At 38.6% G+C, this 22,828-nt stretch overlaps 3 protein-coding genes across 6 annotated transcripts; 1 reads left to right on the top strand and 2 right to left on the bottom strand.

The window, feature by feature from the left end:
* Positions 1-1,681: 1,681 nt before the first annotated feature.
* On the bottom strand, positions 1,682-7,098 carry zdhhc11 (zinc finger DHHC-type containing 11). Its single transcript, XM_067601684.1, has 11 exons — positions 6,289-7,098; positions 5,088-5,309; positions 4,435-4,613; positions 4,218-4,319; positions 3,997-4,121; positions 3,725-3,880; positions 3,515-3,624; positions 3,374-3,423; positions 3,227-3,290; positions 3,050-3,128; positions 1,682-2,481 (listed from the first exon to the last, which is right to left on the bottom strand). The coding sequence occupies exons 2-11, from the start codon at positions 5,307-5,309 to the stop codon at positions 2,339-2,341; spliced, it is 1,230 nt and encodes a 409-aa protein (XP_067457785.1). The 5' UTR covers positions 6,289-7,098; the 3' UTR covers positions 1,682-2,338.
* A 132-nt stretch (positions 7,099-7,230) lies between these two features.
* Positions 7,231-14,468, bottom strand: brd9 (bromodomain containing 9). 4 transcript variants are annotated; one of them, XM_067601681.1, is made up of 17 exons: positions 14,313-14,468; positions 13,370-13,590; positions 13,153-13,281; positions 12,935-13,064; positions 12,747-12,804; positions 11,683-11,827; positions 10,943-11,053; positions 10,019-10,143; positions 9,705-9,837; positions 9,428-9,503; positions 9,217-9,312; positions 8,959-9,091; positions 8,759-8,870; positions 8,556-8,612; positions 8,363-8,468; positions 7,684-7,854; positions 7,231-7,524 (listed from the first exon to the last, which is right to left on the bottom strand). In XM_067601681.1, the coding sequence occupies exons 1-17, from the start codon at positions 14,359-14,361 to the stop codon at positions 7,424-7,426; spliced, it is 1,953 nt and encodes a 650-aa protein (XP_067457782.1). In that variant the 5' UTR covers positions 14,362-14,468; the 3' UTR covers positions 7,231-7,423. The 4 variants fall into 4 exon arrangements, with proteins under 4 accessions (XP_067457782.1, XP_067457781.1, XP_067457780.1 ...); XM_067601680.1 differs by having other exon boundaries at positions 10,019-10,146; XM_067601679.1 differs by having other exon boundaries at positions 10,019-10,164.
* A 21-nt stretch (positions 14,469-14,489) lies between these two features.
* Positions 14,490-21,195, top strand: trip13 (thyroid hormone receptor interactor 13). The gene is made up of 14 exons (XM_067601683.1): positions 14,490-14,630; positions 14,867-14,935; positions 15,673-15,832; positions 15,933-16,059; positions 17,121-17,176; positions 17,261-17,351; positions 17,457-17,529; positions 17,616-17,679; positions 17,780-17,866; positions 18,039-18,145; positions 18,345-18,498; positions 19,790-19,902; positions 20,029-20,098; positions 20,178-21,195. The coding sequence occupies exons 2-14, from the start codon at positions 14,877-14,879 to the stop codon at positions 20,271-20,273; spliced, it is 1,257 nt and encodes a 418-aa protein (XP_067457784.1). The 5' UTR covers positions 14,490-14,630; positions 14,867-14,876; the 3' UTR covers positions 20,274-21,195.
* Positions 21,196-22,828: the final 1,633 nt, after the last annotated feature.

Consider the following 22,828-nt stretch of genomic DNA (forward strand, 5'->3'; position numbering starts at 1 on the left):
TGTTACAGGTGATTACTGAACAATGTTATTTCATTGAAGTAACAAGTGAATTACAGTAGATGTATAATATCTTAGAGTTCTCACAAATGGGGAGTGTGTATTAGAATAAGGGTTCTGGCTAAAAGAGAAATTGATAAATTTAGTAACTGAACAATCCACTCAAGCTCCCTTATTTCCTGATCACTTACGGTATCTGTACCACCCAGCACCTACAGCCCTCTAGTGGTGAAAACATATGACACCCTACAAATGGACAAACAACACAAGCATAGAGAGACAACTCTTGAATTGGCTGCTGCAATCCCTTTGTGAAATTCCTGCATAAACTAGATGCATAAAAGCTAGCAAATGTGAGCAAATTCCAGCTGCGATGTTCACAAATCAAAAGCAGTCCTCTATGGAACATAAAGAGCAGCCTGGTTGGATTACTTACTCACAAAGAGAACATGTTCTTAAGAGAAAGCTGGCTTTAATCATACAATTGTCACTGGCAGCAAGGTGGAAAAAAACCACCCAACTGATCTGTAATAGAAATAATTAAAAGAAAAAGTCAAAACAGCGAGCAGGCGAGTCATAAAACAGAATAAAAATGCGTATACTGTATCCTTCCTCAATTAAATAAACTTCAACTCTGCTGTGCCACTAATCATGTCACTGTCCAGGGCCATCAAGGCATGAGCATAAAAGCTAGCAGGTGCTTTTGAGTTACAGCACTCCAGAGCTTACGCTTGATTCATTTAAGAGCAGCAAAGCTCCACTGATGAGCTGGGTGACTAACAGGGTAAGTAGAAACAGTACACAGGATGTGGTATGTGCTGATTAAAAGACTATCTTTCCTTCTTGTTCACCATCCCCTCCTCTTCATGTCCTTCAGATTCATCCTGTTGTGTTACTACATGTGTATAATCATGACCTTTTTTTGACCGTATCTCACAGCCAGTTGTTAGTTTGCCCTCTAAATCAGCCATTTCAGTGTTGTCAAATTGCTTATACTGCTGTCTGTAAAAGACCGCTAGCATTGGATGTACCTGGATGACATTTTAGGGCCCAGAAGAAACAAATCAGCAGAGTGCTAATTTTCCGAAATTGCCCATTATTTGTATACTGCCTCAGTAACATTATGTTGTGCATGACACAGAATGAAATTAATGTCTCTGCAACTGCCCAAATTGTAAGTTATCTTTTACCGTTCCTCTGACAACCATTTGATTAATAGGCAAAATATCCCTTATTTCACTTGCCTAGTACATACATATATATATATATATATATATATATATATATATATATATATATATAGGACATATATTAGTTCATATTTATTAATACTTCAGCATCCCCCTAAATGTACCATCTTGCATTGATCTGTGCCGTGGTGTTGATGCTTTTTCAACTTTGCATGGCTGAAAAATAAATATGTCAATACACAAGGCCTTATCTGGGTTTCCATCTAACAGCCCCTTCAATTCTCTGTCTTCAGCCAAGCATGAGTCTTAGTTATTGGCACACTATCAACACTGTAGTTGTTGCATGAGTGTCAAATTTTTTTGCTACCAAGCACAATAGTAGATACCTATTCACCCTAGAAACATGTAGAAGCTGGAGATGGTAAGACTTTGGTTTCTCTATCACATCAACTGTGTGGTAATGTAGGCTCAAGAAGAAGAAAAAGAATGCATAGTGAATTTATATTCTTTACTATCAAATACAGCCAAGACAGTTGCTGAACATTGCCAGCTTTGTGAAATCATTGGTTAATAAAAACGGCAACAGAGAGCTGAAGTGCCGTCCTCCTTTTTCAAGCTAACATCTGTTCCACTCCTCTCAGCTAGAGAATGTATTTTGCCATATAAGGTTTGTTCTTTGGTCATTAGATAAAATGAAAAGATGTTCACATGTTACTGTCTGATACAGTACTTGATACCAATGTAGCTTAGAATATAAACAGAGATCTCCAGCATCATGTTTCAGCTTTTCTGGAAGATGTCAAAATACATCTATCTTGGCTTAGGCTAGTGAAACAGAGGCTATCCTTGAAGTGGGACTGAACTAAAACAAAGCTTTAAATAATTCAGTTGTCATAAAAAAAAACAGTGCAGATAAAAAATGATAGAACACAATGTCAGATCCACAGTTATTCAGACTGCATAGAAAGTGTCCACTGGATAAAAAAAAAGAAATGGTGCCATGACTGGTATCAAACTCAAATGTCATCCTCTGTCCTTATCAGCAGTGGCTCCATGATAATGTGGCTCAGTTTCATGAGGCATATTTTCATAATAAATAGTTCCTGAGAGCAGCATATTCAGATGCACCGCTGTGCAGACATCAGTTATTACTAAGTATCATCTGGAGTCATAACTGAACTTCCCAGAGGGTCCTGTGCGCCAGGTATACTGTCAACAGACTTCACATTTACACTCTGAGCATCTTCATCTGCTTCAGACATCCAGCTCTTGATGTTGCTGATGGATTTTTCACCTTACGGACATGAAAAACAAGAGGATGGAAACAGTATTTACAAACCTCAATAACTATTATTCTTTGGTAATCAATACTGTTAAATAAACCTCACTGTGAACCCTAAACCTTTCTGGAACTGATTTGTACTTATCTCACTGTATTGACAGTTTATTTACTCTGAGTGCCCTAGAATAATAGAGATCTCTGTACACTGTAATGCAATCAAACAGTCATGTGAGAAATACTGTGAATCATTTAAATGTTTTACGCTGTCAGCAAAGTGTTGACTGAACTCAACTGTAAATGAGGAGGCTGTAATATGTGGTGTTGTGTTTGCACTATGTTGAAATATGGTGGCTCCCAACATTTTATTAGGGAAGTGACAATACATATGTGAGCATTGAGAAGTTTTACCAAAGAATGATTCTGGTTGATTAATTTGAATCCCTGAATAGGTGTTTGTTTGTATCTATTGTCTTATCTAACATGAAACATGGTAAGGTGTTTCTAATATTTTGGCTCTTCCATCTATGTAAATGAAATGGAAACAATGAGAAGTGTACAGCAGGTTCAGTCAACTACTTACTTGTTGTGTTCTCTGTGGGATTTTCTGTGCCATAATGGAAACCGTTTTCCTTTTCTGCTGATATCTTAAAGTTTTCCAACTAGACCAAAAACAGATTTTTAATGCAATATTACCCATTTTATACATGTAAAATGATTCAAAAAGAAATTGCGAGTGCATGCGAGTACATTTCCTTACCTCAGTGCAGATTGACTCTGAAAGTCGGCTGACGAGTGGTCCTTTATCATCAAATTTGCAGGTACTGCAGGAAAACCAGGCATTATTTATCCTTCTCTACAAGATGAGCTTCAAGTATGACAAAGAAATGTAAGGACTTTGGTTTACCTTGAACTCTGTGACAGTGCTGGCTCACAGTTAATTGAGCTCTCTTGATTCTTTAAAAAAAAAAAAAAAGGGAAAATTAAAATTAAATACCTCATAGATTGAAAAAGTCAATAACAGTGAGATACAGAGGACAGGTCTCACCTGTGGGGTCTTATTCGCATCATGGGGATTTCCTGCTTCAATGTCTCGGTTTCTGGCTTGTTTTTGGCGCTGCATCTTTACATAATCATATGTGCTTATGCCTTTATGAACTGTATAGCCAAGAAAAGATAAGGGAATTTGTGAAGATGAGTGGGTGGATATGGGAGAAAAGAGCCTTATCAAATGTCTTTCTTAAAGATTGTGACTCACAGAGGTAAAAGTGAAAACCCAGCAGATGAGTGAGCAGCAACAGGCAGCTGATGCTCAGCATGACTGTTATGAAGGCTAATATAAGGAGACCAGCTGAACTAGTCTTTATGGGCGCCAACGGTAAAAACACCAGCCACGTCCCATTCCCGAGCTCACCTACATCACAAGGTGGAAAGAACAAGAGTGATTGAATTAACTGATACATTATCAAAGCTATTTCTATGTCCTTTGTTCAGCCACTTAAAAAAAAGCTCAATACTGTCATAACTCACTTTGAAAGTGTGGATCAGTCCGTAGGCTGTTTGGATTCAGATAGTGCTGAATAAATATGAACAAGATAACAACAACAAGCAGGAAGACACCCAGTGTAGCAGAGGAAAGTGCCACAAAGAAGTACCTGAGGGCAACATACAAAAACTGGTGATATTTTACATGTATATGACATAGTAAGATGCCAAAAGCATTATTTTTTTCATCTGAAACTTTGTCTTACCAGTAGTTTCTGCTGCCCACGCAGGTGTTTAGCCATTTGCAATGGTGATCGAAGTCTTGCACACACTTGTTGCACACACCGCAGTGTTTAACTTTAGGGCCGCTGCATGAAAAGGGGTTAAAATCATTAAATACAACCTTTACATAATGATATCTCAACTGATAAACTAGACAGAATTTTAAAAAAACCAATACATTTGACTGCTTTGGATACATACACCTTGACATCACATAGATAACAGTGCAGGTCCTGGATGACATGGGCTTGCTTTGTCCGGTCAAAAAGCGGCATTGGACCAGAATAGTTCTGTTTGGCCCTCACGCTGGCATCTGCTGGATCTATAGTCACAGCAGCAATATGGGTGAAAAAGTGTACAATAAACGCCAAGCCCATCAGCTGTGCGCAGCAAATGTTAAGGAAGAAAGAAATACTGCAATATGTTAAAGTGAGAAAGTGGTAAATGTGAGTGTGAACAAGTATACATAAACAAGAAACTGAAAACTGCTGTACACAAGTGCATCTTTTGTGTGCGAGATAAAGTCGGGTCTAAAGAAGTCAACTGCCGAGCGAGGCATCGGTTCAATAAACTAGTGTTGACATCATGCAGCATTCAACATGTGACAAAAACACCACTGATTAGCTCTTTTAGTCTTAACGGAGACCACAGAAACAGAGGCAGAGTCATGTCTGGTGTGACTGGAGCCCATACACACAGCCCACACAACAAAATCCTTGTCTTGTTCAGCAGCTCAAACAAAACCGTAGCAGAGACTATAATGGTCGCCCCATATTCAAATCTGAAAGCCACTGCTGCGCACTTAACATTCAACTGCAGCGACAGCAAGGTTTCAGCTGTGTGTTTAAGGATACAGTGTAGACCACATGGTTCCATGGCAGAGGCAGAAGAGGGATATAGATGCCAAAGCTGATTATGGCGAAGTAGCTGTACACCAGCCAGCCGATCACTTGGAAGGCTTGAGGGGGCCATGACCATCCGTTCATCCTGGGAGATTTGAAGGGGACCAGCTCATTTCTGCTGCTGCCACCATGCATAGGAGCTGTGCGTCTCAGCCGTTGACTGAAGCAGCTCATCTAGACAGCACAGGGGAAGAATAAACAAAGTCAGTACAGTAAAAAGCCACCTCCAGGCATCTATAAATGCCCTCTACACATTACTCATACTACAGCTCCAGCAGTGTGTGGCCACATTTGCTGGGGAAATGAGTTAGGAAAATGAGCTGGGCATTATCATAGTGACTGTTCAACCTTTTATGGATCAACATTCAGACTGCATAAGTTTTAGCTATGTGTTCCTAAGGAATCTAATAAAAACAACAGCCCTAGTCTATCCTCATTGCTATAAATGGGGTTGACAAAATATCAGAAACAGGAATTATCAGGAATAAAATTCAACAGCACCCCAAACTACAGCCTCTAAAATGGCCATGAAGTGGAATAATCACCTTTCTAGACTGTTTCAACAAAAACATTATAACCATCATGACTCCATTAGCTTTAGTTTGTTAGGCCTAAATATAAACTGGCAACTTCACGAGGCCGTAGAAGATGTCTTCATCTTCACAGATGACAAAGGCACAGCTGCATACAACTTAGGAAGAGGATATTGTCACATAGCCTGCAGAAAACTGCTGATCCAGAATAAGTTCATTTTGCTCTTGACCTTATACTGACACTTGAGCTGTGCTAAAACTCTCCTTACTAATGTTGGCCTTGAAATCAGACAAGAATCAAGAATTTGCGGGCATTTCAACACAAACATGATGTGTTTGTTGGCCACACCCTTTAATCATGTTTTTTTTGCTCTATTATCAGCTCGACTTGTGGGTGAAATTTAACTGATGGTCTTCCTGACATTTGGTTTTGTTGCCTCTGTCTTGCTTAATAACTAAGATAGCAAATGTCCTCTCTAGCAGCTCATTTTTGTGTTTTATTCGCCGGCAGTCCACTGCTATTACGGCTTAAATACAATATATAAAACAATAAAATCATACCAATGAAGACATATGGCAAAATAAGCTGTGAATATGTTTAATCCATTCGAAATACTTACCTTTTCTGCTGAATTAATGCCGGACAGCCACTAAATTATAGGGTTAAAAAACTGTTCAAATCCAGAGGCAGATTTCCACCGATTGATTTCCCATAGGCTCGTTAGTTTGTCAACCGGACAGGTGTTTCAAAAAGTAAAAAAAAAAAAAAACCTCACATGATTTACAAACACGTACCGCATAAGACGACACGGAACAATTAAAAAGCTCCTGTTAACGTTGATAAAATGCTCCAGTGTCCTTGGATTTGGGACACCGAGAAGACGTGAGTCAGAAGTTGAAGAATCAACTCACTCAGCAGGTCGGAGCAGCGCTATGGCAACTGTCTTGCTGCGCATGCGCATAACAGCTCTCCTCAAGATGCCCTTAGCTTTGTGTTGTGGGCCCCTTCAAACACGGAATAAATACGCATCCAGCTTGCCTTTGAAACCCCGTCTTAGTCATTAATTTTTAATAGTTTTGGACCCTGCTGAATAAAAGCCCCTCAAACAAACAAACAAACAAACAAAAAAAAACAACAAACGCCTATTTCCCATCAGTTCAAGAGGGAACCACAAGCACGCCCAGAGACGCACATGACACTTCTGCTTTCAAACCCTTCTTTCACTATATTCATCGCCAGCTTCTAGTGGTGCATTATACTCAGTGTAGATGGTATACTGCATATATACTGCATTAGTTTCACTTCCGTGTTTTCTCTTCTTTACATACCTATCCTAGAAAAGCAGACATTGCTCATCTATGCGTGTAACTGCTACTTCTGCTACAGAAATCCGAGAACTCAGCTGTACTACAGCGCAACAATCTTGCATCATGCTTAAACTGTAAATGCACTAAATTTGGAGAATTACTGGTGGACAGTTCCTACGTTAACAGCTGTTGTAAAATCATGCCGCTAATAATAGTTTAGACCATTTCCTTATTTAACCACACACATTTATAAATACAGGTGCAAGCATTTATTTTTCAAGTGTTGCACTCATACAAAACCATACAATTAAACTACAAACAGTCTGTACAATCATAATCATTCTGTAAAACAGGTCAAAGGATGCTGCTGTCTCTGCGGTGTTTGAACAGTCCAACACAGAGTCCTCAGTGCTCTTAACACCAGGATGACAAAACAGCAGTGTGTGGTCAGCTGTTGGCTGTGTTCTCTGGCTCCGGAGATTGCAGGAACTCATAGGGATCATGAGCCATCTCAGACTGGTCTCCAACACCCAGCTGTGATGGGCTCCCTGTTGATAAAAGAAAAGATGGTTCTCATGTTATTGCAGTGGTGCTACTACTCTGTTAAGAGCTAAGAAATTGCAGTATTATGGCTTGTTATTATAATAACAGTAGCAGGAGTCCTTCCTGAGCCCCTAATTTTTCTGTGTTGCTCATATTGCAGATACCTAAGTGGTGCTGATCCCTCTCTGAAGCGTTGGAGAGGGACGACAGGTTGGACGAAGGTCTGGAGCCGACTCTGTCGACCTGAGCCTCCTGAAACTCCTGCAGGAGTTTGTCTGCATCGTCAAAATGCTGTTGGCCCTCCTCGTTCCCCGGTTCTTTCTTCACCGTTTTACCTGATTAAGAAAGAGGGAGGGTAAGATTATTGTGGGAAATTAAATGATCGAAGAACTGAAGGAAATCGCACACCTATCCTAGTAAGGTACTTGCTTGCAGGTGCATATCAAAGGAAGGAGGGGAAAGTAACGTTGATGCTGTATTAGTAATATTTGCACAAACACAGGCAGAATGGCGTACAACAAATAGCATCATGACAGATAATTGCAATGAGTCTGTGTTTTGAGCTGTTCCGTTTTAGGATAGTTGAGCATTACAAAGATATTTTCCGAGAAAAAAGATGTGCTACTCTGCTCAGGTTTTATTGGGATTAAGATGTTAACATGGCTATAATACCCTTTATTACGGCACTATCAAACATTTTACTGCTCTTATCCTTACTTTGAGTATTATCATTATAGCTATGTTTGCATGGGCTCCACCTTGCTCATCTTGATGCCTTAATGACATTATGACTGGTTTACTGGTGTAAATGTTGATACCGACAGTGTTGATGGAGATAATTACCTAATGAGTTCAGCATGGATATATCCAGAGACATATCAGGATAGTTCTTCATTGACATGAAGTCCAGCACTGAACCGCTCTCTCCCAGGCCAGTGCCATCTGTCATCTTAACAAAAATACACAACATGAATCACAAACACAACATTATTTTGCAACAACTACTTAGTATTTTATTTATTGAACTACAGCATACCGGTATGTCACAGATGTTGCTCTTGGTTTCATCAGGTTTCAGGATCATATTTCTTTTCTGAAAAATAAACATCATTAATATACAGTAAGCCTACATAACGTCACATAAAATTATGGTAGAAATGTTCCAAGTAATCTCACCCTGGAGTGGATGATGGATATAGAGGATTAAAGCAATGTGTGTAATAATGTAAAGTCAAATACCTGTCGGATCTGATTGGCAGCTTTAGTGTGATCGCCTGCGGTCATCTTGTCCAGAAGCCCATCGACCCAGCGCTTGGTGACACTTCCACAGCCCTTGACAAACTCCTGTATGCTAAGAGTAAAATACACAATACAGGTTGAAATCTCAGGCATGATTTTATCAATACAGAATGTCAAATCATGACCGGACAGTCCCCTACCTCAGAGCACATTGTACCCCTGTGTCATCTCCATAGGCTGAATAGAGCATGTCCATCTCATCAGATAGCAGGTCTGGAAAGACGGAGTTCTTCTGAAGGCTCTGAATGTTGTAGGCACTGCTCAAGAACGTCACTACACAGAGCAGGAAAAAAAGCATAAGTGACTAGCAGCCAAAGCCGTAAATGTTATTAATTGGATGAGACATTTAAAATGGCTAAGCTGAATTAAATTAACAAAAGTGCACTTTAATGACGTACCCTTGTGTCTCCTGTCATCTTTGAAACCTAAAGTTGTTAATCCAGGCAGAAGCTTATTAGACAGAGAACTCAGGTCCACTTTATGGGTCTCCTCTTCTGCAAAAGTGAAGAAAATTTTAGTTCTTTCCCAGATATCATAGATTATAATCATCAAATGCACATCTTGTGAGACCATAATATGATTTTAAAAGAGGTTAAAGTGATATCAAACCTTCTGCATCAGGATCAAGTTGATTCACAACAGTATATAGAAGAGAGCTGTCTGACTCTTTACGTAAGTAGCCCATCTGAAAACAGGGAACAGAGATAACATGCTGTAAATATAAACTACACTGACAAGAAGTGACGCTCACATAATTAGCTTCTCCAAAAATGTACCCCAGTCAGTAAAATACAGCTAAAATTGGTAGAAAAGTACATAGGGGTGGAAACAACTTAACACGTTAATTTACAGCACAGTAAATAAAGTGGTAAGTTAAGAGGAAAACCTTGGAGCTTGGCATGTATCTGTTGATGCGATCCCGCGCTTCATCTGCAGAATGTTCAACCAGAGCCAGAACGTGCTCCTCTGCTGTGCTGTCAGTCAAGCTGCAAGCGTTTCCCTCTGGCTCAAACAGGTAACTGAGATCAGAGAAGTGACAATGTTACTGGATTACTATGCAGACAGCGTGCTGTATAATACAATTCACAAAGCATTAAGTGCTTACGAATTCCCTCTTAGCCTCTTTGAATATGCATTATTCCTATTTAATTGCATCCAAAAAAATGTACTTTTAATCTAGATATCACTAAGACTGAATACCTGATGACTTCCTTCATGTCTTTGACTGGTTGTTTCTTCGACTTCTTTGCTGATTCCACTGGGATAGGGATTATCTCTGGAGGAGGTATATCAGCTGCAAGGTCTTCATCTCCCAAAATGGCTGCCTGCTGGGTGAAATCCATATCCTGCATGAAAGACATGCTGCGCTTCAGAGCCAAAAGACGCTCCTGTACAGAGGGCAGAGGAGAAATAATGGCAACACGTAACTTCGCCTGCTTAGCTGGCATTGTATGGATAGACTAGGACAGGACATTGGAAAGGAAAAATCCATCCTAAAATAGCATGTATATTAATTTCTGACAATGCAATCAAATCAGAGCATCAAGATTGAATTTGTGTTATCATTGAGAGTTTGGAAGGGACTGACTTCCTGAACTCACTAAATTTTAGTTACTACATTTAAATAAGTTTTATATAATCAGAACAGGTCATAGTACTTTGAATATATTCCATTACTTACTTTCTACGGAGCAGTGCCATGACTCCAGGTGACATCATTACTGCAGTTTATCTGTCTGTTCCTCTCAAAAAAATTCACTTCACATTCACAAACTTCATGAATTCACAAATTAAAACTGAGCTTCACAATGTTATGGAAATGTATTTTAGTTTGGATTTTTTTCTTTCAAGGATCAACATAAAGCGAACACCTTAGTGACTTTAAGTATAATGCTCTGACATATGGATGTACTCAAAGTATTTCAGTTGAAGTCACAGTTAATGTCTTTGATGAATGGTAACCTGTATGACATGAAAAGTTAGTACAAAGGGAAGTGTAGCACTAATAAAAAAAAAAGTGTATCAGTAATTGACAGTAAATGACATATAACATGGACAAACAGAATGGATGATTATAATATACCATATAAAAATGTGTTCATCCCTTCTGCATGACCTCATTACCTTGCTCATCATCTTAAATCCTGTATGGAGCAGTTTCTTAGCAGCCTTGTAATATACCGTCTCTGGTCGGTTGTACACCATGGCATTGTCACACATCAGTTTGAAATCCGCCTGCAGGCCAAAAAGAGTTCAAACAGGTATGAGGGCAAAGTTGGTTTACATACACTACCTTCTTACATTTAAAGCTGGAGTGCAGGACTTTTGTCGCCCCTTTCTGGCAATTACAGAAAACACTGTTGACACCTACTTATGTCAAAGGCTCCGTTGTAGCTTACTTTGTCGCTACTGTTGCGACTGTAAAACAGTGGATAAATTATTTTGCGCGTCACACAACCACCATGAAATGACTCGTTTCACAATCAGAATTTGATCCATTCGGTCCAATAACATTTGAAAAGTCTAGAAGAGATGCACGATTAAATCATTTTATCCCCTTTCAAGTTAGCAGAGAGCTAACCGGAAGTTAGCTGGCTAGGCTGGCAGAAGTCTGCATTCATTCTGCCAGCGTGGGAACGTCCAACCCGACACCAGATTGAAAACTGTGATATACTGTAAAGTACAGGGAAATTTATCTGGTGGTGATAGGCTTAATCAGCATTGTGTGAAGCCATTTGGCAAGGCCTTGAATGGAAGGGACGTTCATTTATATGTTAAAGTTCCGCACTGCAGGTTTAACAATACTCTTTAAAATCCACTCTTATTCTTGATTTTGAAGATAAGTTGAGACAGGGTATTCTCACCTTGAATTCTGTAACTGTGTTGTACTCATTGTCTCTAATCTTGTCTTTCATGGTGCTAAAGTCCATAGGATGTTTGATGATCGTTGAGTAGCCAGGAGCGATTGCATCTGTTACTGGAAATGAGAAGAATCCATGGGGGTCTTTCCTGTGACAGGTGACAGACACATGACACCATCAGTGTTATTCATTAGTTTTTTAGACTTGTTCAGACTTATCTTTTTAAGTGGAAACGTTGTCATCTTATTATGCCGGGATACATTGTCTGTCAGGTCAATATGATCAATGTGAGTGGATTTTGCTCAGACGTTGATTTGATGAACCAGACCACATCATAATATGGCCTGAATCATATCTGGTCATGTGTTGTCCAAGTGTTGATCGCAATATATGGTAACACAGCAAAAACACACACCGCGAACAGTCTGCTCTTTTATGGAGGCATGATGTTTATTACACCCTACAATATTTAGCATGTAGGTGTTGCATGGAACAAACAACAAATGGATATTTTGCCATTCTTGGAATCTTATCAATAGTGGGGCTGTAGGAAAGCCATGGAAATCAATAGTGTTTTTCTCCTTGAGAGCATGTATGTGCTCTAGCAATTTTATGGTGATCTGCCAATTGTACATTGAGACAAACATGTTGCATGCAAAGATGACATTTTGGCCTGAGAGTGGTGCAAATGTAAAGTTCAGGGAGTGTCAAAGCTGGAAAGATTTTATCTTTGGGGGAGAACGTTGTGCTCTGTAAATTTCATAGCAGTGTGCCCATTAATATCACTGCTACTTAATTTATGACATGTATTGTGCACATGTGCTACATGGTGTTAGAAGAAAAGGTGTTCCTCCCATAACATTAAGATTCATCACCAGGGAGAGGTATCTGCTTATTGACTAATTTTTTCAGGGTGTAGTCCTCTCGGTCTCTGTGACATTAACACAAGGTTTTTTTGTGTGTGTGGTCAGACTTGTGCTTTATGATTCTGTAACTTTAAAGTATTAACCTCTGATCTAGTTAAAACCCCTCAATGGCAGCCATTAGCCTGAATCAGTGTTCCTCACCTCTGCAGCTGGCGCAAGAAGTGCTCCAGCAATTGTTGACGAGGAGTGGATTCATTCTCTGCAATGGGAAAACATAAAAAACGCAACAATTTATTAACACACTTTGATATGAATGATGGCTATAATAAAATGTAATATTTGCTTGCCGGGGGGAATTTGATTTTATGCCCATAGACCAGCTTCCTTGCCTTGTTGTGTCCGGCATGCTCGAACCGGCCTGTCTCCTTGCTGCTCTATCTCCACCTTCACATTGGGGTGAAACTCCTCTACTTCAGGCTCTATCTCAAACCTCTCTTTCTTCTTTTTCTTTTCTTCCGGCTGATGAAAGACATCAATGACATAAGTGTCAAAATAGTCATTATGAATTTAATGGTCATATTTTCAGGCTTAAGTTGAGTTTACTCACCTCTACTGTGATACTTATAGTTTTTGACAATGTGAAAGGTTCAACAGGCACACCACTACTGGCAGCAGTAGCAGCTGCTGTTGCTTCTGATTCATTCTGCTCTCTTTCTCTCTTCTTTCTCTTTTCCTCCTGTGAGATAAAAGACAATTTATAACTTAAAGCACTAGCACTAAACAATGCATTTATCAGTAGGTAGAATTTCTTTTTGTAAACTAACCTTTCGCCGCCTTCTCTCCTCATCATCCACATACTTGTCTTTATCCTTTTCAGACTTTTTCTTCTTCTTCTTCTTCTTCTCTTTGTGGCGTTCTCGTTCGTGGTCTGATCTGTCATCGTAGTAGCTGGAGTCATGGCCTGAACCAGAGAGCTCTGTCACTTCACTTCCTCCAACTTTGAGCACAAGCTTCAGGGGCTTCTCCAGTGCCTTGTCCTCGTAGTCTACAAGCAAAACAAACAAAAAGTGATGAAAGTAATGTATCAAGTTAAACAATACAAATTATATGTGATTCAAATTCAGTTTTTAATGCAAGTATTCAATTTGAGCAATTCAAATTCAAATATAGATTATTCAAATTCAGTTTCTAGGGACACATATTTCTGCCCATAGTAATGTCTAAGAAAGGGATTGTGTCAAAAGGTTAAAGGTCTTTAGAAAGAGCAGGTTAGTATGAAGAATGATGATGGTAGGTGATGTTGTAAGTTTTGTCTATTATTACTTTTGACCCCAGATTGGTTGTATATTTTAACAAGAGCAGGCTGTTGCTTTAACCTACATATTTTCTGTCTGTTTAAAATCTTCTGTCTAGTGTGTTGCATTGTTGAAAGTAGTTGCTCAAGTGTTCGTGTTATTACCTAGACACAACTTCAAAATGACAACCCAAGCATGAAAATCAGATGTAACGTTACTGTATTATCTAATAAGTTACTCACAGTAAAATAATCATATATTACATATTAATTTAAAACGAACTTATAAACTCGGGTTTCATTTATTTAAATAAATGTCCAACAAGTAGAGCTCGACAGCCTAGGTTGTACTTAAGGTGTTTTTTTATGAAAACAGCGCAGATTTGCTACGTTTGCCTGCAAAATTAGCATAAAGCTAGCTGGAACAAAAGCGGCGAGCTAACTAGCTAATTGTAAAAGATGCACTCAGGTACCATCAACTGTTCTCCACTCCGGCTTATGTTTCTTGTGTTTCTTCCCCATCTCTCAGTATTTATATGCGAAAGCGTGTGTTTATTCCGGCTGTGTGGCGGGCGTTTGCGTTATAAGGATGCTAACAAATGTTTGCAACAAGATTCGCTGCTAAGCGGAAGTAATACTTAAAAACAAAGGACGTGTTTCCGGTTGAACACATTTAGCCCGCTGAATTCGATTGACTGTCAGCTTTCTAACAACACACCGGACCGTAGTTTCTTTAGTGTTACGAATTTGGTCCGTGCAAGTTATCAGTTTGACAACGTGAATGCTGTAAGGTATGGTTTCCGTTTCACTGACGCATCAAACTTGTTTACTTTTACTCTCTGAGGGATGTTAGCCAGCTAAGTTAGCATCGCTTTGACTGCCATGCTATCTGAACTTAACCAGCTAAATTTAGCAAAACTTAGGCAAACTTAGTTGGAGTAACAGTCACATGATTGAACAGTAGCCAGTTACCCTGTGTGGATAATGTTATTGCTGGTAAAACTGAATGTTGCTCTGATGTCAACAGTTTTACAGGAATGGAGATGGGAAACCAAAAACAAGACGTCCATGTGGAGGTCCTTGTTAAATCTCAAAGGTGGGTTAGCTTTGGTTGTTCAAACATGATGGTTAATAAATTATGGAGTCCAGATTCAACCACAGATCCTCCCATGAATGGAGAAAAGACAAGTGCAGGCACACATACAGTTTAACTGACTGCAACCTGTGAGGGAGGAGCACTCACGGAGATGCATTAATATACTGAATATGCAGTGAGAAAATATGTTTTTGGTCATTTGAGTCAACAGATCACTTAACGACTGAATGTCACATTTTTCCTGAACACTTAAATACATTAGGAAATGCTTGAAAAGCCTAATTGGTTTTGCAAATGCATTTCTAGTAAGACCCATATCTTTATAGGAATCAGTATGGTATCAGCCTTCACAGGAAGGAAAACCAATTATTATAGTATTTAGGGTTGCAAGTAATGATTATTTTTCACTATTCATATATATTATAATCTGTAGATTATTTTCTGGATTAGTTGTTTGGTGTATAAAATGTCAAAACTGGTGAAAAATGTCAATCACTGTTTCACACATCCTCAAAACTCTTATTTTATAATCACAGAAGACTAAATGAAAACAAAGTATTCATATTTGAGAAGCTGGAATCAGAGAATTTGGACATTTTTTTCTTAATTATCAAAATAGTTTGCAATTAATTTTCTGTCAATCGACTAACCGTTGCGGTTCTAATAGTAATGATAAGTAAAATATGTGATTGCAGTAATACTTCCTTGTGCATTGTCTTTTTTTCTCTACATTTCAGCACTGCTAAACTGTCTGAGGTGAGGACGCATGTTCTGTCTCTGCTGAATCGTCACAGCATGGTATTTGGAAACTACAGATGGACAGAGTTTGATGAAGACTTCCTACGCAAACACGTGGAGTCTGTGGCTATAGTTGATATAGAGGAAATGGTAACACAGGTCTGTTCTTTTTGTTTACTTTGTAAAAAATATTCAGTTATATTATTTTATGTTTTATGTTTTGATTTGTTTATTTCAATTCACTGTCTTCCTCACTCAGCCCCTTGATTTGAAGAGTTGCTCTGTCTCTGTTCACATCTTCACTCTGAATGAGGATGGACCGAGCACGCTCAGTTTGGAGGAGGATGAGGAGCTTTCAGCAGCCAATCACTGGCTGCTGCCAGCAGGTGACACTAGACATTGTGGAGTACAGCACATTGAATAGAACAGCTTTTTTTTAAATTTGATGTATTTCCAGTTGAAGTTGGACAGTGAGGCAAGACTAAATACAGGGAGTGATCCTTCTAAAGTGTAAACCAACAGGTTATCCTTTAGGCATACAGGGTATTATTCATCATGATTTAATGTGATAGTCAACCCAAAAACTCTGTATGCTCAGTATATTACAGATTAAATACACTACTTCTGTCTCAATCCTCATGCATATCTTAGTAAGCAAGAGCCTATAGTGAAAATTAGGGCTGCAAGTAATGTGTGTTTTCATTATCAATTAATCGGTCAGTTGTTTGGTCCAGAAAAGGGTGAAAAATGTCAGTCACTGTTTCCCAGAGCCCAAGGTGACATCTTCAAATGTCTTGTTCTGTTCACAAACCAAAGATATTTAGTTTAATACTATAGAAGACTAAAGAAACCAGAAAATATTCACATTTGAGTTGCTGGAATCAGAAATTTTGGACATTTTGTTCTTAAAAAATGACTCAAAACAATTAATCAATTATCAAGATAGTTGGTGATTCATTTAATAGTTGGCAACTAATCGATTAATCATTGCAGCTCTTGTAGAAACATGATTGTTTGGAATGTATTAAGATTAGGAAAGGGTAATGGAAAAGTGGATTATGCAGCAGGAGTGGAGAAATTTCTGTGAATGTTTGTTAGGTTTTTTTTGTTTTTTTTTTTCTGCTGTGAAAACCTGGAATTCATTGTAAACAACCCGACCAAAACCTCATCTCTCTGTTATGGAGAAAACTACAATTGTTTTAGAACCACTTTTTAAGCTTTCAGGGAATGGACATTTCGTAATCAAAAGATAGATCAAGGCTGGGTTAAACGTTAATGTTGTATTTGAATTCTTTTAATTTGCTTTTAATCAATCGGCATTGTGAACATCCTTGTCTTTTCATCTCAATCTTTCATCTGTGCTACTTGAACTAACATCTTTTCCATTTGGCTCATTAAAACCTATCTTATCTGAATATTCCCCTAAAATAGTTTGTTTTTTAAACAGCTGAATTCCATGGCATTTGGGAGAGTCTGGTATATGAGAGTGGAGTCAAAACCCAGGTAAAAACAATGGAAGTTGAGAATAAAATGATCACATAACTTTTCCATAGTGCTAATTTTCACATTGTCCCTATTTTCCTTCAGCTCCTGGATTATGTCACAACAACAATTTACTTCTCCGACAAAAATGTCGACAGCAACCTGATTTCGTGGAACCGCGTTGTGCTGCTTCATGGTAAATGAACCCACCAGCAATTTTGATCATTGTTGGTATCAAGTTGTGTCAGAGATGATGTACGTAGAGCAATTGATTTATCACTCTGTGTATTCCCACACTTAGGACCCCCGGGCACAGGCAAAACGTCACTGTGCAAAGCTCTTGCCCAGAAGCTGTCAATCAGACTGTCTAATCGGTAAGACAATTCCAATTTTAGTAAAACCACTTCAGCAGCAGCTATACCTTCTCCTTTCATTTCAACATACACTCCTCTCCCTGCAGGTATTCTTATGGGCAATTTGTTGAGATAAACAGCCACAGCTTGTTCTCAAAGTGGTTCTCAGAGGTACACCTGGCTCTTTTTTTTTTGTTTATGTGTTTAGTTTGAGGCTGTTCTAGATGGAACTGATAATATTTTGGTAGCTAACCATGCCTCTTTGTTACAGAGCGGTAAACTGGTCACGAAGATGTTTCAAAAGATCCAACAACTGATTGATGACAAAGACGCTCTTGTGTTTGTTCTGATTGATGAGGTAAAGATAAGCTTTTAATCAGAGCCCCCAAAACATATTTATTTAGCACAGTCCTTTATTGATTTGGTTTCATGTCAACCAGAATTTGACAGAAGATATGCTTGTCTACTTGAAACATACTCCCATGTTCATGAGTGTTTCTGCTGTGACTGACCTGTTTTATGTTGTGTAGGTGGAGAGTCTGACAGCAGCGAGGAACGCCTGCCAAGCGGGAACAGAACCCTCTGACGCCATCCGTGTGGTCAACTCTGTCCTGACTCAATTGGACCAGATCAAACGGTCAGAAAACAAAGCTTATTCCTTATTTCTTGTGTGATCTCTCTTAAATTATATCACATTACGGTAATTAAGCTTTAATTTTACATTCTTGTGGTTACGCTTGATTACTATTTTCACTGGGAAATCTTACCATCAAACTTTTTTTTTTGTTCTGTTGACACAAGTTTGTTGGGTGTTGACTTTTGGGCTCATATTCCAGACATTCCAACGTTGTGATCCTGACGACTTCCAATGTGACAGAAAAGATTGACCTGGCTTTTGTGGACAGAGCTGACATCAAGCAGTACATCGGACCTCCATCTGAGAAGGGCATCTACAACATCTACCTCTCCTGCCTGGAGGAGCTGATGAAGGTAACTGAACTACCCGGCAACTCATTTACTATTGTCAATTATAGAATTATTTATAATAGTCTTTTACTTCTGTGTTCAAAATTTGGGCATGTTTTTCTTAAGAAAAACACTCCAGTGCCAGCGGGTATGATAAATCTACTAGATTATGAGGGATTGTCTTCGTTACGGGAATCACACAAGACAGAATTACGGGCAAGGCTCAGCAGGTAGAGCGGGTTGTTCATCAAAGGGTTCTTGAGCAAGACACTGAACCCCAATTCCTCCTGATGAGTAGGCCAGTACCTTACATGGTAGCTTGTGCGTGAATGTGATGCAAATTGTGCAAAGCACTTTGTATAAATGGTTATATAAATGCAGTCCTTTCCATTTGACAGAACAGAACACAACAAGATTTCATGAAACAGCTTTTGAGAACACTGTAAAAAAGACGAAAATGCATAAACATTGTCCGTCTGTGAAAGAGGACGGTAGCTAGGGCTGCTAGTAGTGATTATTTTAATTAAATAATTTTTTAATTTAATTAAAACTCATGTGTGTGTGTATATACATAATATATACAGTTTACTGTAATGTGTGACAAAGAAAAGCATTAAATCATCGCTTTTGACAAGCTGAAACCAGCAAATTCTTGGCACATTTGTCGAGAATCGATTAATTGACTAATCGTTACAACTCTAGAGATAGTGTGGCCTCCTACCAATTTATGATGGAAAGGTGGCAAAATGGCAGGGCCAAAATAATGTAGTGTGCTGCATTCATATCAAGAGGACAGCACTGGATTCCAGAAAATTCTTTTTTTCTATACATATATGACACATATTTTTTTCTGGCCATTTTATATCTTTTATCAGATAGTGACAGTTGACGGGAAACAAGAGGAGAGAGTGATGGGATATGACATGCAACAAAGGTCTGCCGTCAGAATTAAACTGTGGACGTTGTCGTTATGTGGCATGCATGTTAACCAGTAGGCTACTGGGGTGCACCTCCAGCAAATTGTTGAAACAAATTTATGTGTATTGAAACATAAAATCTCACCACCTTGGCAGATTGTTTTCCCTACTTGTATGCATGAACTACGATTTTTTTTAAATAATGGAATAACGGACATATCGACTAATTACTTAAATTTTTGCAGGGTATGTTTTTATGTGTCACAACAAGATAGTAATGATGTTCAGCTTTATTACCAACATGCCTCAAAGCAGCAACAGTACAAAAGAAACACAATGTAAAAGAGTGAGAAGATGAATTTGAATTTCCCATAAGTCATGATATGTGATATGTGCAGTGCCAGATCATCTACCCCCGGCAGCAGCTGTTTACCATGTTTGAGCTTGAGACGATGGGTTTTGCAAAGAGTGAGGTGTCTGAACACAGTCTGAACCTGAGGAACATTGCTCTGTGAGTACACTCTCTTATAATGCAATAGCACCAATCACACTAAACTCTGTTTTAGTCACAACATCAAGTGCCAGTTAGTAACCGAAACAGCCAGAGGCTAATGCTGTTTTTCTTTGTCATTCCCAGAAAAAGCAAAGGTTTGAGTGGAAGAGCACTCAGGAAGTTACCGTTTCTAGCTCATTCATTGTTTGTAAAGGTACGTATTTGATTTTGTTCTACAGTGTACATGAAAAAAAAAATTGGATTGTTTTTTAATGTAGTTTGTTTGCCTGCAGACACCAACCGTGACTCTGGAGAGGTTTCTGGAGGCTATGGACCGAGCGGTGGATAGACAGAAGGAGGAAAAAGCAAACCTAGTCAATGGTGTCTGAACTTATGACAATGCTCAAAGGCTGGCACATGAATGTTCATGAGCTGTCAATTCCACGCCAGGTTTGTTTGTAGTTTGGAAAACTACAACATTAACAGCTTTTTATGAAGCCTCGTCAGTTAATTTGTGCCATAAAGTTAAATAATGGCTCAGTCTGTGAAAGTAACATTGTTTTAACAAATGCTAAAGCATTCCTTCAGGTGACTTTGTTGGTGCTACCTTAAAATACCAAATCCATGTCAGTTTCGTTAGAGGCAGTTTGACTTAAGATGAAGCACCCAATGCTTGAATTTTCTATGCTCTATTAATCTATTGTTAACTGTTTACTCTCCTCTCACTTTCAAAATGTTTGATGTTTTTAATGTAACATGCAGCTTTAACTTCCACAGCTTATTACGGTTCCCATGTTAAAGTGATAGTTCATATTTTTTTACATAAAGTAATTGTATTGCTTACTTTCTTATAGTGATATCAGTGTACAGACCCAAATGAAACAGCAGCCTGTCAGACAGAAATGAACAGCAGTTCCATGATGGTTCAGGAGCTTTCATGGACCGTGAAGCATCAGATGTTGTGGAAGTTTAAAACGTGTTGACTGCTCTGTCGTCATTTCTGTCTGACAAGCTGCTAGCTCACTGCATTCATCTGTAGCCTGAGGTAATATTTACACATGATACCGCTGTATGTCCAAAAATTTGTACTATACCTTTAACATGCCTTTTTTTCTACATAGGTTATGTTTATATGTTTTAAAAGGGACATTTCTCATACTCCACTTACTCAATGAAAATGTTCATTTATTATTGTCAGTTATATTTATGCTAACAACAAACCATCTTTAAACTCTGTCTCTGGTTTCATATGTTCATTTTGACTTTATTTTGTATATAACATTGTACTGTAATAAACAATATTGTTTATGATTGTGTGTGTTTGTGGAATAATGCAGCTGGGGAGTGGTCTTGGCAAGTTTTTATCGAAGCTTTCGGGACCACCACTGGGTGGCGCAAGGATGCTGTTGTATGTTTTACACATGTACAGAGGTTTTTAGGATTTAATGCATTTTATGAGATATATGATCATCACAATAGAGGCAATAAATGAAAATGGCCTCAGCAATAAAAATAAATTCAGTAAATCTTGAGTCTGTCTCATGTAGCAGGATTATCAAGTTAACTATGCTGAGTTAAAAAACAGAAACCCACATGAATCTGAAATATAAATCAGCAAATCTGGATGTTAAAAAGAACAATCTGACCGACTTTCAATGCAGTCATCTGCCTAACTGAGTAATCTGGTTTAATGAGACGGGCCCCGGCAAAGTGATATGAGCTCATGATGTCTGAGCATTTGCACGTGGTTCCCACCAATATGACCTAAAGACAAAACAGTTGAAAGATGATTTGGTTTTGAAATGTATCATACGCACAGTTTACATGAACAGATCAGTGGCTCCATTGTTCGTATGAGCATGTTTTGCATTCTGTGAATGCTCTGCCGCTTTGCATGTCAGCTGCCGGGTTCAGACAATGTGCCCTTTGTTTGTTGTTGGCCAACAGCTTTTTTCACTCCACTTCAAAGGTGAATTTCTGTAGGCTGTTGCTGAATTTGAAAGGAAAGCAAACACAGAGTTCATCTTTAATCACCCGCTTCATACCTGCTGAATCATATCAGCGTCACCTTTAAAATGACCTCTCTTGGGTGGGTTTTTTTTTAATTGAACACATTTCATGTGAGATTTTTGGTGTGTTTGATTTCGCTGTCCAAAGTCTATCATTAAGATCTAGCAAAAGATTTATATTCTCTTTGTACTCTAATAAAGACCTTCAAGGACAGATTAGTCTCAAGTATTGAGGTTTAAAAGAAACCCAGGATTGATTTTCCCATCATACATTTCATTAAAGAGACATAACTGTTGTTTGCGTGGATTATCCCTTTAACGCTACAGTATCTTTTACACCTAATTGTTTGGCACCCACAGTGTTCATTTGTCAATGAAGTTTTTATGTGAGATGAATCACATGAGGAAGCTCTACTTTTCTCTAATCTGATCAATGATCACAAAGTTGAGAGAAAAGGAGAGCTGTAAGAACGGGAATGGTAAATAAAACCATAATTGCTCTGTCTGGAGGCCTTTTTTGCTTTTGCTTTTGTAGTCGGTCCAAAACCAGGCAGCTGTTGAAAGGCAATCAAGACGGAGGAGGAAGAAAAGTCAAAAGCCTTATTGTTACAGGGTTTTATCACTGTTTCGAGCAGTTTGAAAATGTCAGAAAACTCCAAACAAAACAAACAGTCTGATGTTTATCCTCTCAACTGTTGTTCAGGTACATGGCTGAAAGCAATGGAATATCACTGTGTGTGCCAATGGTGATTCACATAGGGAGGGGATTAACTTACACACATACTTATAGGCATGTTAAGAGGAAACTGAACAGAGCTGAACACTAACCATGGAAACTACCACTCATTTTGGTTTCGGTATAAAATCAAATCAGTTTTAAAGAGGTTATGATTTATATTATTGATTTGTGACACTGCACTGATTGTTGGAGTTCA

The sequence above is a fragment of the Thunnus thynnus genome, chromosome 10 (assembly GCF_963924715.1).
Source record: "Thunnus thynnus chromosome 10, fThuThy2.1, whole genome shotgun sequence".
Taxonomy (NCBI): domain Eukaryota; kingdom Metazoa; phylum Chordata; class Actinopteri; order Scombriformes; family Scombridae; genus Thunnus; species Thunnus thynnus.

Bases quoted from the DNA above. Each gene is read 5' to 3' on its own strand.
- zdhhc11 (XM_067601684.1), bottom strand. From the start codon at position 5,309: ATGAGCTGCTTCAGTCAACGGCTGAGACGCACAGCTCCTATGCATGGT. The intron at 3,881-3,996 runs GTGAGTTATGAC...CTTGTGATGTAG, and splicing joins GACTGATCCACACTTTCAAA to GTGAGCTCGGGAATGGGACG. The intron at 3,129-3,226 runs GTAAGGAAATGT...TTTTTGGTCTAG, and splicing joins CAGAGTCAATCTGCACTGAG to TTGGAAAACTTTAAGATATC.
- brd9 (XM_067601678.1), bottom strand. From the start codon at position 14,361: ATGGGGAAGAAACACAAGAAACATAAGCCGGAGTGGAGAACAGTTGAT. The intron at 9,504-9,704 runs GTTTTCCTCTTA...CCCTGTTTTCAG, and splicing joins GATACATGCCAAGCTCCAAG to ATGGGCTACTTACGTAAAGA. The intron at 8,469-8,555 runs GTATGCTGTAGT...ATTTTTGTTAAG, and splicing joins GCAACATCTGTGACATACCG to ATGACAGATGGCACTGGCCT.
- trip13 (XM_067601683.1), top strand. From the start codon at position 14,877: ATGGAGATGGGAAACCAAAAACAAGACGTCCATGTGGAGGTCCTTGTT. The intron at 14,936-15,672 runs GTGGGTTAGCTT...TCTACATTTCAG, and splicing joins GTCCTTGTTAAATCTCAAAG to CACTGCTAAACTGTCTGAGG. The intron at 19,903-20,028 runs GTGAGTACACTC...TGTCATTCCCAG, and splicing joins AACCTGAGGAACATTGCTCT to AAAAAGCAAAGGTTTGAGTG.